The sequence below is a fragment of the Stegodyphus dumicola genome, chromosome 5 (assembly GCF_044657685.1).
Source record: "Stegodyphus dumicola isolate Sdum_Otavi_A_Nest chromosome 5, ASM4465768v1".
NCBI classification, from domain to species: Eukaryota; Metazoa; Arthropoda; class Arachnida; order Araneae; family Eresidae; genus Stegodyphus; species Stegodyphus dumicola.
Window position 1 is genome coordinate 74134875 of NC_140772.1, and position 16209 is coordinate 74151083.

Consider the following 16209-nt stretch of genomic DNA (forward strand, 5'->3'; position numbering starts at 1 on the left):
ATTTCAAGGCAGACCGTGTACAGACGCTTAGAGCAGATTGGTCTATATGCTCGTAGACCTGTCAGATGCGTTCCACTTACTGCAACTCACTGTCACCTGCGGTTAGCCTGGAGTAGAGAGCATACATTGTGGACACTGCAACAGTGGGCTTGTGTGATGTTTTCCGACGAGTCCAGGTTTAGCTTGCAGTCTGATTCTCGCTGAACTTTCATATGGAGAGCTCCAGGTACCCGTTACCATCAAAAAAAACATCATTGAACAACACCAATACGGTGGTGCACAAGTGCTCATTTGGGGTGGAATTATTTTGGGTACCAAAGCTGACCTGCATGTTCAAATTGGAACCATGACAAGCCAAATCTATCGGGACGTCATTCTGGAACAACATGTACTTTTGTTTCGGGCCGCCATGGGCACACAATTTGTGTTTATGGATGACAAAGCCCGTCCTCACCGTGCAAACATCGTAAGCGAATGCCTTCAATCGGAGGATATCACCCGTATGGACTGGCCAGCATTCTCACCGGACTTGAATCCAGTAGAGCACGTATGGGACATGCTTGGCCGACGAGTTGCAGCCCATCAACCTCCTCCTAGATGTCTACCGGAACTTCGGAGAGCATTGCATTTTGAGTGGTGTAATATCCCCCAAGATTTGATTGATAATTTGATACTCACAATGCCTAGGCATTGTATGGACTGTATTGCATCATCTGGGAGACATACAATGTATTAACAATCATACCAAACATGTAATATTGGACTAGAAGAGAAACACGCTAATGTGACAATCAAAATCGTAAAAAACAACCTTATATTTAGCGTAGGTATAATGAAACACTCAATCGATTTCGAGGGCAGCTAAAGGTCCCTCCTCATCAGGAGAAAGAAATACATAGAAAGAAGAAAATAGGAATCACAGAAACACGTGGTGCTTATCACCACTGCACGTGGATATAACTAGATTTTTAATCAGAGTTGCACTGGCCGCCTACTTTTAATGAGCCAGGCTGTCTGATCAAGCATAAAGAAATATTAGCGAAGTTAAAATAGGGAGCGAGGGGCAAATGCACATTACGGTCAGTTTTTTTTTTTTTTTTTTTATTTGAAGTTCAGATTTTGAGCGTAATGTGCATTTGCCCCTCGCTCCCTATTTTAACTTCGCTAATATTTCTTTATGCTTGATCAGACAGCCTGGCTCAGTAAAAGTAGGCGGCCAGTGCAACTCTGATTAAAAATCTAGTTATATCCACATGCAGTGCTGATAAGCACGTGTTTCTGTGATTCCTATTTTCTTCTTTCTATGTATTTCTTTCTCCTGAAGAGGAGGGACCTTTAGCTGCCCTCGAAATCGATTGAGTGTTTCATTATACCTACGCTAAATATAAGGTTGTTTTTTACGATTTTGAATGTAATATTGGTTTTTTGTAAATAGGTTTTTTTTTGTAATTTGCTCCAGGAAGGAAAAAAATCGCTAATTTTTTTAATAATATCAAACATATAGCATCTTTTTTTTCTCTTTACCTTTTGTTTAATAAATAAGCTTTACAAATAAGTCAAATTTGTTTTGCTTCTAACTCTTCCTTTGCCTGATTTTGCATTATCCTTAATTTATGGACATGAGTGTAGTTTTATAAAACTCAACTGCTATAATTATTTATAGAACATTTACTTATGCAATTTTTTTCAACATTCATAGCTATACATACATTATTACAGAAATGCAAGCAATTTAGTTTAGTCATAACTTTCTTGAAAAATCTTTCTTTTGTTTAATTATAAAAAATTTCTTTAAAAATAAATATGTGTAACACATATATTGCCTTCCTCACCAATACTGTTTAAGGATACAAATGATACACATTCAACAGTAATACAAAAGATTCTGAATAAGCTATTTTATTATGAAAACAATAGCAAGTAAATTATTTCTTGCATTTGAAATATACACAGTCAAAAGTCTTTAATCCGGACTCGTCAGGATTTCGACGATTCCAGATTATAGATCATCAGTTTAAATCTGGCAAGATGGCATGCAGAAATTATAAAATTAAAAATATGAAATCGTAATTTATGAAATAAAGAGCAATTATGATCTAAAGAGTATCAAAATTTTCCAAAAAAAAAAAAAAAAAAAAAAAAAAAGCTTAATATTTGTTTATTTTATTAAACATTTTTTTCAATGCGCGCATGCGTAAAGCATACATTACGCAAAGTTGAAATTAGAAAATTGCAACCAGAAAACTATTTGATGTGTATTCGTGATATTTATAATGACGAGGAATTTGATTTAAATCATATCAAAGACGGAGTACATCAAGATGAAATACTACATTTAGTAAGGAATTATAAGCCGAATAAAATAAGAACATCTGCCCTGAAGATAAGGATAGTGCTGACAGATCAACTTCTACTTCATTTTGCACATTCTCTTCCTGTCTTACCACATGAAAGAGTTTGAACAAAAACTGTTTTTAGGCACAAAACACCTTTTTTTCCCCCTTTCCGGACCTCTTGAAGATGAGTCGAATGTGCTGTTGTTACACCATGATGGCATGTTGGAAGGAAAGAGAAAATACCTTATACACTCCTTCTTTTAAAGAGAGACTGGGTATTAGGGATCTTAGTCGCCAAATCCTCGTGGTGACGAATTTTTGTCCACCACCTTTTACATTTTTAGAGTCATCTTACATATATGCGGCTTAAGTGTTTGTCGCCAATAGTTTATTGGTTGCTTGCGTAACTGCAAATTGTTTTATTCCCCGTGCACTGTAGCGCGTGACGAATATTATGAGAAAGCTAAGCCACAAAAATTAAAAATACAAGATCACGTGCATTTAACATTTAAAAAATAAATTTAACATCTGTTTATCGCCAATAGTTTATTGGTTGCTTGCGTAACTGTAAATTGTTTTATTTCCCGTGCAGTGCAGCGCGTGACGAATGTGCATTTAACATTTAATAAATAAATTTAATATAATAAAATTCAGAAATATGCAAACGGCAAAAACCAGAAACGATGAAAAAACAAATAAAATGAAATAAATAAATATCTTTATTATATGCGGCTTAAGTGTTTGTTTGTCGCCGATAATTTATTGGTTGCTTGCGTAACTGTATTAGCCAATGGGATGAAGTTGCCACGGCACAGGGTTGCCGTTTCAATTAAGACGTAGACAATTTCCTGTAAAACTTTGCTATGACCATCAATAAGTCTCAGGGCCAAATGCTTAAGCATGTTGGCATTTTTTTACCTGAGCCTGCATTTGGACACGCTCAACTTTATGTTGCCTGTTCAAGAGTTCATGAAAGAATGGACTTAAATTAAAAAATAATTGATGGTCCTCTGCAAGGCAAGCTTAAAAATGATGTAAAGATCTACACAAGAAATGTTGCAAACACAAAGAGATCTTCGACATATGAATTAACATTTTATTATTTAAATCACCTTTATTTATTGAGCTAGCAGTGGCTCTTAAGAAATGCACTGCCAGTGGTTTCTTTCATTACATTCTACTTTAAGCAAGTAAGCAAGTGGAAGGGGGAAACCCCGTGGGGCAGTTAGCAAAGGGGCATCCTCGCCGCCTGCCCTGGGTAATTCAGTTTGAATTAGCAGACACCTTTGCACAAATCATTTTAATTACAATTTATAATATCTAGAACAGCAGTCATTTCATATGACCGCCGGGCTTCTACTTAGGTTATATCAATGCAGGAATGTGAAAAATGTGAACTGTTCTTGGAAGGACTCAAACCTGGACCTCTAAAAAATATGGGGAGTGTGCTACACTACAAAGGCATGCTGGAAGGAGGAAGAAAATAACTTATAAACTGATTAATACAACTTACATAAAAGTACTCCCTTCTAATGTTAGCAACTGTTTTTTCACTGAAGTGTCTACAAATTTCTGTTTGACCCACTATTAAATTAACGATTTGGTAGAGATAAAAGATTAAATTGAACATAACCTTGATCATCTGATATCTCCCAAACAAAAACATTTTATGCAATTCGATTAAAGTGTATCAGCCATCTTCTCCAACTGACGCAATGAAGGTAGGAAATACTATTAGCAATGGAAAAATTTACACTAACACCTTAAGAAGACAAATCAAGCAAGTTACTGCATGTTTAATGAATTACCAAGAGAGCTCAAGTAAAGCATCTCTAGGGACAATTATAATTTTCATGCTTTTTCTTTTAATTAATGATATAAAATAGCATGAAAGGTTTCTTGAGATAAAGTATTTTGGTCGATACACATACCATGTAGCAATAACTATTATTTATATTAAATAATTCATATTTATGGATATTTAATAGATAGTAAAATTAATAAATTGTTTATGAATACTCTGTATATATGTCAAAGAAATGATTTTATGAATACTTACATTATTGGTATAATGAAATTTTTTAAAATCATATTGCTTATTGCTTATGGAGATGAATGGATACTTTTCTGTTCACAGAGCTTCACTTACATTCAAACATAAATATTAGTGAAAAATTTAATTAGATGGCAGCAATTCTAACAATATGTTAAGTTTCAAGGGAATAAAATGATTTTGCAATAACAGTGTTTAATGTGCACAATGCCAAAGCTGTGTTTTATGCCAAATTTATGCAATTCTCTGATATCTTTTAAGTGAAATAGCCCACTGTCTACATGGGGTGAAGTGTTCTCCCTAAAAACAGTTCAGACAGAATAGTGTTTCTTCCCATGTATACAAATATATGTTTTCACTTATGAAAAAAATCACAGAATTCCACAAATTAGACATTGGCATTGTGCATAGTACCTTTGCACAGCTATTCATGACATGATATAAACAGGCTACCACATCTGGTGACTGGTATCCTGTTAATAAAAAATAAGACATCAAGACAAAAGTAATCCAACCACAATTAAATTGTCACCTACAAATTATATAAATATTCCATATCTTAATCTATAAAATATAAAAAGTATGAAGAAAAAAGATAAAATAAGAAGATGGATTTATTAAGTTAAAATTTCATTTACTTACAACAGACATTATAGAAGCACTATCAATTTTATCTGTTTGACTTGAAAATAAGCTATCTAACTTTATACACTCAGTCTTATTTGTGTATTTCCCAGTGCTACGCAGAACTAGAGTGTCCACAGTAGGATATATTGTACTGTTGAGTTTATTCGAAGTCATCATAGGTACTTTCTTTCCACTAGTTTTTTCAGATAGAGGTGGATACAATCTATGAGCATTACTTGCATTTGAGGCAAGAGAAAGAGTTTCAGCACTATGGTAAATGCTAACTGCAAAACAAATTACATTATCTTAGTTTTTATTATGCAGTTATAAATACACACAATTAAACTTATGTCTGGTTAACCAAGAAAGCATACAAAATATAACTGTATAATTGTTGATTATTATTCCATATGCAGCATCAGCCATACTGTTAATTTAAAAGAGGTCTCAATATCACTCCTTCCCTCTTTACTTCCACTTAAAATTAAAGAAACATCTGTTGCCAAAAAGTTTCATGTCTCTGAATTCTTTTTTCCATTTTATTTCTATATGCTGAAGCTTGATCTTACCTTATGCAAATAGATAATTATGACTTTTCTAAACATAATTTTTTTTTTTTTTACCTATTATGCAATAACTGAACAGAAAAACTATTAGACAAGCAAGCAATGCTTGTTTCATATGAAGCATAGAAAATACGGTCAGCATAGAAATAATTGCAGTCATTTGCAGAAGGATTTAGTCAACTTTAAGGGCTAATTTTAGACGCATTACTTAGCAGTGACCTGTAAAGATGAAATATAACTATGATTTATTTCAATGGTATCACGTGCACAAGATCTTGATCCCTAAATTACAGTCAGTCCAGAGATATAAAGTTTTAAAATGAAAGAAAATAAAAATAAAAAAAATATTATAAGCTTATAATTTTAAAGTTTATACATTATTATATTTTGAGTTTATAAAATAAAAGGTCTCAGAAAACAATTTCTGCAAAGAAAATGCTGTAAACTGTATTCTGGCATGCTTCTAGTCAATAAACAGGCTTTATAATGCTAACTATGCCACATATGTTATAGATAAATCAGATATCCTTAAAAGACAGTATCAAGATGCTAAAATCAATAGCACATCCCCACACATATATGGTTTGAGAGATTTCAAGTAAATAAAAGTTAGCTTTCACATAATCTAGGAAATAAATACAAGTTTTTTAATATTATTTTTTTATTTACACTTTGCAAGACCTTTAGTTCTTAGTGATTGCACAGTTAAATTAACATATACCATTTCTTTCTTTCTTATTACATGCTCCGCCCTTAGGCACTACACGGAAAGGGAGGGATGCCCTGCGGAGGTCTTTTTGAAGGGCAACCGGCTCATATCCATGTTACACATGGGCAAAACCAAAAAAACGCCCATGCAGCCAGCCTGTTCACCGGGATTCGAACTCTGGACCGAACTACCAGTGTTCGGCGGTTTTCACCGCTCGGCCGCTGGTGGTCCAACATATACCATTATTCATATTTTTATTAAACATATTAAATTTTAGAGCATTTTATTATCCTTTACTCATACGCATTGCATTACCTCTACAGACAGCATGCAACACTATACTTGCATCAAAACAAAAATGCTAATTTGGAATAACTATTATTTGAAAGTGAAAAAATTGAAAATTGAAAATGAAAAATATATATTTCTGATGTGAAAAGAATTACTGCATACTAGTTATAATGTGTACCCACAGCAAAAACTATTACAGGAAACATGAAATATATACCTTAAAGCTCTTTCAGCTGAACAGGTGAACACAAGTTAAACAGTCTATTTTATAAAATTAATTAAGGGAGGCAGATGCACTGAAAGCATTCACATATAAAAGTTTATGCATCAGTGGAATTAAAAGTTTAAAAGTGAAGTTAAAAAGCAAATTCTTAACATGTTCGTTGTAATTTATAAAAACATTCATAGTCGGTAACTTACTTGCCAGCTACAAGATAACTAACTTGTTATTGATTGCTTTACCAAGTATGAGTATCGCTGTAGCAAATGCACGCAAAGTTTAGGTATTTGTCATACAGGAAGATACTAAATAATACACCCGATGTACTGAAATATATCATTTACTTCTCAAACACAGATACAATAACTAAATGCAAAATCTTTTTTATTATTATTTTTATTCACTTGGGAAACATTATAAATGAAATGTTTAAATTCATGCTCACTGACTCATGTAAGATTAATAGGAAATAACATATCATATGTGAAGGAGTTTTGCATGAGCCCAAGGTGCTGAACTTTCATTTAGTTCTTCTCAGAGTTGGAACAGGGAGCAAAAATACTACTTCAGAACAGGGAGCAAAAATACTACTTCAAAACAGGGAGCAAAAATACTACTTCACTTGTACAAATGCCAACTGATAGTATAGTCATGTGAATTTATTTACTACTAAAAGTAATCTATTACATCTATACTTAAATAACAAAACAACATAAAATAATTTAAAAGCATCAAAAATTTAAATAGGATCTTGCTGCATGTGAACAGAAGAACGAAAGCAGCTTCGGTAGTGAATGTGTTACATATATCAGATTCAAAAGCCTATACATTCAATAAATAAAAATCTTCATAATAACTATTTTAGAGTAATATTTCATTGCAATTTATTTTGCTGAAATATAACAAATTACTTGAAATATTTCTAAAAAGTAGAGTAAGTTGAAAATAATGCAGTGCAAGAGTAAGAATAAAATCAAAACATAATGTTACGAATTTCGTAGTTAGATAGTAGTTTTAATAGAATTATAAGTGAAATTGTCATATTTTTCTGCATAATGTAGTGAGAGTCAAATTTTAAGAGAAAGCTATGCCAGAAAAGTAAGAATACAGGGGCAAGTGCATTTAATATTGGGTAAATGGGTATCTTGGTAATTTGGCGATACATCCCCTAGCTGACATTGGTTTTGGCGATATTCTGTTGCCAAATTTAGAGACCATTTGGCGATATTTTGGTCCGGTCTCTGTATCACTGTAGTAAGTTCGACAAGTGAATACATATAATTGACAATTATGTTAGTTGTAATTGTTAATTCCACTCTCATATTGCTTTCCAGTTATTTCAAGAAGCAGAAAGTACTAGAAATATCTTGTGGCCAGTTGAAAACTATTTAAGGCCAAAGAGAGAGAATCTGCTCTCTGTTACTTGGTTATTGTTGTTGTCAGTTGTATTTCCACGTGAAACGAGATAAATTGAGTTAGCTTTCCCTTTAGATGCACTTTGCATTGCATTGTGTTTAATGTCTTTAGTAGTTCAAAGTGTAACTACTAATTATAATGTGTGATACCTGAACACTTGTATAAATATTTTGTGGAAAATTCCAGAGTTCTGAAATATTTCTTCTGATAAAAATAAATGTTTATTGACCTATTGTTGGATTTGTGCATTCAATCTATTACGAACCTATACATGCAACAATAGAATAAAGTCCCAAATCTGAATGCCCAATATTCTGACTTTTGTACCACTAGCATACTTGCCAACCTATGATGCTAAAAAATCAAGAGATTTTTTTTAAAGAAATCACGAGAACTTTATCAATGACAAAAATATTTTTTAAATAATAAAAATATGTAGGAGGAAAAAACTTTTTTTAATGATGCAATTAACTTTAAATAGTAACTAATTAATGTCTGAAAGTTCAGTTGCTGTTTCTTAAATGCAAATAAATGCAAAAATACTTACAAGTTAAAAAAAAAAAAGTTTTAATACTTATAAATTCTAATAACAGAAGAATACTCCAATCAGTTTCCCTAATCATTAAATACTTTAACCTAATCACTAATCATTGATTGCAAAACATGAATTAATGTAATTCTGCACTGTGGAATTGTTTTAAGAATATTGAAAAAAAAAAAAAAAGCTTTCATAAGTTTCGAAGACAAAAACTTAAATATTCCTTCTTTACAAGATAAACTTACAATAATCAGAAAATGCGTCCCTTGTCAAGCGATATTTTTATTTTGGGAGAGCTTCAAGCTTATATTTTGCAGTATTATTTTGAGAATTGTCAATTAAACTGCTCACAGGTGCAGATATTACTAAATTTTTCTTATACCTATTTTTAACAATGGAAGCAATAACTACATCTCCATTTACTTAAAGTATATTATAACTTAAGTAAAAGGCTCTGTTTACTTAAGTAATTTAAGCAAACAGAGCCTTTTATCTTAACTCATGAAACATTTATGTTCTATACTAGCAGCTTCGCTGCCAGCCTTCGTCTGGCTTTTAAATGTACTGGAAAAATGGTTGAAGGAAACACCAAACATTAAATTTAAAAACTGCGTAGAATTTTACTCTGCAGAACAACTTCATAAAAAAAGTTATTACATATAACAAAATTACAATGAAATAAGCAATATCCCTTAATACAAATATTAATTATCCTAATAAATAAATTAACCAACTTCCCTTTGCAAAATCTTAAGAACTCAAATGGTATAAAGGAGGTTAAGAACTTTGTTTCCTAAAAAAATCACTCAAAACTTTTCAGTATCTTAAAAACAGTGAAATGAGCAATAAATAGCATAAAAGAATACAAAAAATTCTGAGAAGCAAAGTATACTTAATGATATTTTATCTTATATTTTCAAGAAAAAAAAAATTACAATGAAATAAGCTATATCCTTTAATACAAATATTAATTATCCTAATAAAAAAATTAATCAACTTTCCGTTGAAGAAAAAAAAAATCATGCAAAACTTTTCAATATCTTACAAACACTGAAATAAGCAAAAAAATAACATGAAAGCAAGTCAAAAAACATAAAATTCTGCGCAGAATTTCTCTGCAGAACAACTTTATCAAATAAATAAATAAATAAAAATGTATTATATATATATATAAATGACAATGAAATATGCCAGTCTCTTAAAAACAGTGACATAAGAAATATGATAAAAATTGTTGCCAAACCCATATTTCTAAAAGAATGAAACTATTCAAAATGATGCGATTTCATCAAAAATCTATCAGCAACAATAAGACATGAAAATTGTTGCCAAAATCACATTTTTAAAGATGTGAGAAGTGTACTCAGAAGCTTCATTTAAAAAAATTTTTTTAAATATAAAATATTATCATTTTTCCAAAATTCTTTTTGTAAAAGCAGTCGCAAAGATGCTTAACTTAAACGTGTCCAAAAATCAAAGAGAAAAGTAAACTGTACGTTTTTAAAAACAAACTTTTTTAGAAAAAATCCCGTTGAAAAGGTGTTAAGCTCCCTTTGTTAAATAAATTAGTATTTAATCAATTTATTGAAACACAAAATTTATTTTAATTTCATAAAATAGCTAAGTGCCTACGTTTCATGACGATGTGAAAATGGAGTGTGTAGACTACAGCCCATTATGTCTCAAAATGAGGGGATTTTGTCACAAAACATAAAATAAAAAAAATTCGAATTTCGAAAAAATCGCTTCGAGGTGCAGTGGCTCTTGTCTAGATGCACCTATGTACCAAATTTCGTAGCCGTGGGTGTATTAGCTTACGTGCAGCGCGAACGAAAGACACACACCACACACACAGACTTTCTTTTATTATATGTAGAGATAAGAAGTGGTCGACGATTCTAGCTAAACATTTCTCTAAAGATAACCACCATGTACATACATATATCAGATTTTTTTTTATTTCACTATTATACAGCTGTTGGAATGGTTTCAATTTTTCCTTTTAGTAGTCTTTCCAACATAATAAATATCAATAATGTGTTCAACCACACTTATTGGCAAAGGAGCTGACCCTCTTTCACTGCTAAATTTAAAGGGTGATAGATGCATTTCATAACTTGCAAATATGATTTTTTTTTTTTAAGGCACCTGCAACATCAATCTTCAAGCCTACAACTCCTGGTATGGCATTAAGTGCTAGGCACTTATCCTGAAGAATTGCTCTTTCTTTTCATGTTTTAATAATTAGCTGTGCTATTATTAAAGCCCGTCAAATCTCTTCTGAAGTGGGGACAGAAGATAAACTACACTCAATTTCTGAAGACTCTGGATTAAAAAATAAGAAACAAGTGGTCCTTGCACTTGAGTATTTCTTAGCAATTTTACTGCCAGGAAACATTTTTCTAAAAAAGCTGCAGCATGATCCGATGCAATCAGTGGCAGATTGTGCTCCAGTTAAAAAGGCACAGAACAGACATCCTGCATTAATAACTTTTTGGGTCTTTTGTTTCCATAGAAAAATGCAATCCCCCCCAGTGCAAATCAGGTTGTCCTTGTGTACATACATCTTTCAATGTGCAAAATCGAAAACTCGCAATGACAAATGATAAACATTGTAATATCACATTTCCTTGACGAAATAATAGCAGGAAAGTCATCTATGTATGATTTTTGAAAGCTACACGAGTAATTATATTTTTCGTAGACATAAATAAAAAAAAAAGATTGCAGTTTCTTGAACTATTTCAGGGAAACATGTGAAACTTGCACTGTTCACTGGCGAGACGAACAAAATAAATAACCTCAATCTTGCTTATATGCCAGATGACTTGAAACGACGCTTGATTTTCATTGGAGAAGTGCAACACAATGTTTTCAGACTCTCATACACAAAGCAGAAATGTGATTGTTATATATATATATATATATATATGCATCTAGAGAAAAACAAGCACTTTCAAATGCCAAAAATTACCTTTTGGGGAACAAGTAACAAAGTATTCACCAAACTACATAAAAAATTGTAAGAAATTTTAAGAATAAGCTGGGAGAAATATGTTAAAAATCAAGTTGGCAGGAGAAAGATCAGAAATCGGGAGAGTTGACAACTCTGCTCCAGAACTCAGAATACTACTACAGAAATGATTTTTTTTCCAACTAAGATTCCTGTATGGCAGTTCCAAACACATACTGGCTAGGGAATCACCAACATGGCCAATAATAATACACCAATGTTACAATGAGGTTAGTGTTAATAATGCCTTACTTATTTTGTTAGTATAATTTAGCTACTTGTGTATGGCAACAGTAGGAGATATTCAAGTTGGAGAACGATGTAACGATACGAGGAGCGTCAATTGTTTCTTTCGTGATAATAAAGTTTGTTTTTGTTGAAACTGATTCTATTGCGTAATAAATAATCACCGCAGTTATAGTGTTTTAATGATAGAGACTATCTTTAAATCTATGATGCGAGTCTTTAATTACAGGCTACTTTGTGCTGAAGTGTGATTTACGATTTTAAGTACTGAAAGCAGAAAAAGTCGGTAATACTTTTTTCTAGTAAGCTTTAACAGTTAGGACTATCGAACTTTCAGTTCCTGTGTGGTTGGTACGTTAGTATTTTTCTATCTGATCTAAACAATAAAGCCCCAAGACAGGTTTATTTTGAGTGGGATGTTACTAATATTAGTTTTCTTTTGTTGGCATGGCAGCAGAAATGGGGGGGGGGAAGAATTTGAATCCGAGTAACTTAAGCTCAATTAACAATTCAAACTGAGCTCTTAAACTTTCTAATTTACTCTAACTTATTATTTCCTCCTGTCTGTTATTACCAATCTCATTAAAATTATAGTTTTCTCTGAAATTATACATCAGTCAAACACAGAACGGATATTGGAATATAAGCACACTGAAATGCAGATATAAAGTAGTTTAGGTAGGATCTATATTCACATATTTGCACATTTGACAAAAGAGATATTGCAATTACCCAATACATTTAATATTTTTATCTTCATAGCTTTGTACTTGCAGTAAAATAAAAATCACAAGTAACACTGCAAGAATCATACATTTTATGAAATCAAGAAAATTCAATAAACAATTATTTATTTGGTTAGGATCTAGCAACCATAAAAACCTAGCTTTTACATTCAGAAATGCAATGGCTGCCTGCAGAAAATAGCTTGAGCTGATTTCTTCAGTTAAATAATGATATTATTGATTTAAATAATAAATTTTTTATTCCTTAATAACGTAAACATGATTTTACTCCAAAATTGTGGCAAATGGTTGCAATTTATGGAATATTAAGCAGCTATCTTTGCTACTTTAAATGAAGTTACTATATTCTTTCAAGGACTTGAAGATGCATATTATTAAAATAATGCTTTAATTTTAAAATCATGTTATTTACCATCATATTTCAAAGAGATTACCGCATAATGTTCTGAAAAGTGAACAGTTTTCTACTGGAAAATGGATCAAATTTCAGTGGCAATGCTAAAAAATGCACATTAGAACATACTCAGTTGGAAAACTGTAAGAGAATCGGAGGAAACAGGTGTATGATTGGATTAAAAACCTCTTTCAAAATTACAATAATCAGATCTTTTGCCAATAAAGGACAGAATAATTAATTCATATTTAAAAAAACTCAATATTTAAAATTAAATATCTTATATGTTGGCATAAAAGGCACATTTTAAATGCAAAAAATACAACTGAAATTTATGAGTGCACATTATATGTTGGATATAAAAATAAGGAAGAGATAAGCATACAAAAATTAGATTTCTATATGTACCTAAATGCTGTGTTATTTAAAAGAAATAACATACATTAGAAACTTTAAAAAACTTCGGTACATTCATCTTCTGTTATATGTTCAGGTACATTATTGAATCCTGTTTCATCTTCACTATCATTATTATTATTCTGATTGATAAGCTAATAACCATGGTAAATTCCACCTAGACTGTTAGATATACTACATTTTTAAATGACTTTTGAATTATGGGGGGTTTCATTTCCTTCAAGGTTTTTATCATCCACTCACACACTATCTCTAGATTGGCATGGTGCATTTGGCCTCCTTTGCAAATGTTTTTCACCTTCTAACATACAGGAATTCTACTGTCGTTTTACATTTCCTTGAATGGTTTATTGATACATGCATCTAAAGGCTGAATTAATGGCATTAATCTGCCAGGAATAACTGCCATGTCTGTATTACACTCTTTCAAAAACTTCTTTGTATTATCCATTAGATGAGATCTGAACATGTCCCAGAAACTAAAAGATTTTCTGAATTCTTTAAGGCAACAGGATGCTTTTGAAAAGCATTTTTCTTATCCACAATTACATAGCGTTTTCATCCATCCATTCTTTCTCGTGAATATGAATGAAAACATTTGGAAATTATGATTCAGCATGTCTTGCTTTTAAAAATAACCATGGTTTTAATGTTGTCCATCTACTAAGGAGGAGAGCATTACGGTTGTAGAGACATTAGGTTATTTTGTAGAAGACATGAAAAATGGGCAATGCCCTTGCCAGGATTTGAACCTCTCAATACGCAACATGTGTGCTGGCCGTTACACCACAAAGACATGCTAAGGTGGGAGAAATACCTTATATACTTCCCCTTTTCCCCCTTGGAAGAATGGGGATTAGGGTACCCAATCGTCAAATCCTGGCGGTGAAGAATCATCATCCATGAGCTTTTTTAGTTCAGGCACTACTGTAGATACATAAGGATTTTTCTGAAACAGGAAACGTGAAAAATGAGGAATACTCTCGCCAGGCCTCGAACCTCAGACCTCTCGAATATGTGCCGAGTGTGCTGACCATTACACTATGAAGGAGGGAGAAATACCTTATATATAGCCTCCTTTTAAAGAATGACTGGGGATTAAGGGACCTACTTGCCAAATCCTGGTAGTGGAGAATCATCATCCACGACCTTTTTTTAGTTCAGCCACCACTGTAGAGATATTAGGTTATTTTGAAGTAAAAGACATGAAAAATGGGCAATGTTCTCGCTGGGACTTGAACCTCAGACCTCTCGATATGCACCGAGTGTGCTGGCCATTACACCATGAAGGCATGCTAAGTAGGTGGGAGAAATACCTTATACGGTGAGATGAGATTTTTTGTGACCTGCTGTTGTTACATGAACCATAACAACAGCTTCTTTCTCATTAATTATTTTATATCCTATCATCTCAAACAATACCAGTGTTTTATCCATATTTCAGTACGTGACAGTAATTTTTTTTTTTTTTTTTTGCCTACGTAAGTCAATGACATACTTCTGCAAGCTTACCAATTTGTTGCCCAAATCTTTTGGAAGCCTTTGCACAACTGTTTTTTCTTGCAGAACTAAATTATTCCATGCCATAAGTCAACTACACCAATTCAAAATTGCTTTAATTTTTCACTTTTATTGTATTCTTTATTGTCCACTTTAAGGAAAATAAACATACATTATTTCTTGCTACATTTGATCCATTCTGGTGGTTTTCTATGAGCCAGTTTACAACACTTTCTTCTAGGATACGAAATTTCATTATTCCTTTAAGCAAAGCACATTTATTCTTTGGCCTATTAATTATTGTGATTTCATTTTTCTTCTACTCACACATGGAGCACCAAACATTCTTGGCGCAACATGGTTTTCACTTTCTTATACAAACTGACTGACTTTCCATTTGAAACCAGCATGCTGTTTGCTTTGTTTGGCAAGAGCCATATTTACTACTAAGAGGATTACTAGATCAACTGTATTTCAAGGGAAGCAAATGCGATTTACTAAAGCCTTGGATGTTCACTTCACAATTCGGCTTCAAATGACTATAGAAAGAGAAAACATGACTCTTATTTAGTGAATTCCATTTGGGTTAGAAATGCATTCTTACCCCAAATTATATTCCCCCTTTTTCTTGAAACACTAGAATGACATTCTTGTGCACAGCTGCATTGAATACAATTAACACTCTTTGTAGAATTGTTTACTCACTTAAGTATTTCCCCCCACTCACATGTTGATCCTCTTATCAGTTCAGTAAACCAATGTTCAAAAGCCCGTGAAAAATCTTCTCAGGAATGCATGACTTCAAAAGATAAGAGAATTGCATATGTATCTTTCAAGTTTCTTTGAAAAGAAAAAGGTTAATGTTATGTGGCAAGTATACTTAAAAATTGTAGTTTGAAATTATAGGTATTGTTATACTCCAGAATATACGGTAATAATAAGTAAAACTCGATTTAGGTTACAAAATTATACAGAATACCTAAAATTTTCAATAATGCCATACGGATCCCAATGCCCAATGGCTTTTGTTACAGTTTAGTTGAATAAAAAACCATTTTCATTTAGAGGAAAAAGATACAGAAACAGATTGAACACCGAATTTAAGATGCATTTACAGGTTCTGCCTTTGTATTTGAT

General features: G+C 32.3%; 1 protein-coding gene across 6 annotated transcripts in view; it reads right to left on the reverse strand.

The window, feature by feature from the left end:
* The window catches only part of subdued (anoctamin 1), a 219881-nt gene that overhangs the window by 171548 nt on the left and 32124 nt on the right, over positions 1 to 16209 (reverse strand). For all 6 annotated transcript variants that reach the window (XM_085816779.1, XM_085816777.1, XM_085816780.1 and 3 more), the window contains exon 4: positions 5032 to 5300. In XM_085816779.1, the coding sequence (XP_085672905.1) occupies positions 5032 to 5300 (269 nt within the window). The remainder of the gene's footprint in view (positions 1 to 5031; positions 5301 to 16209) is intronic.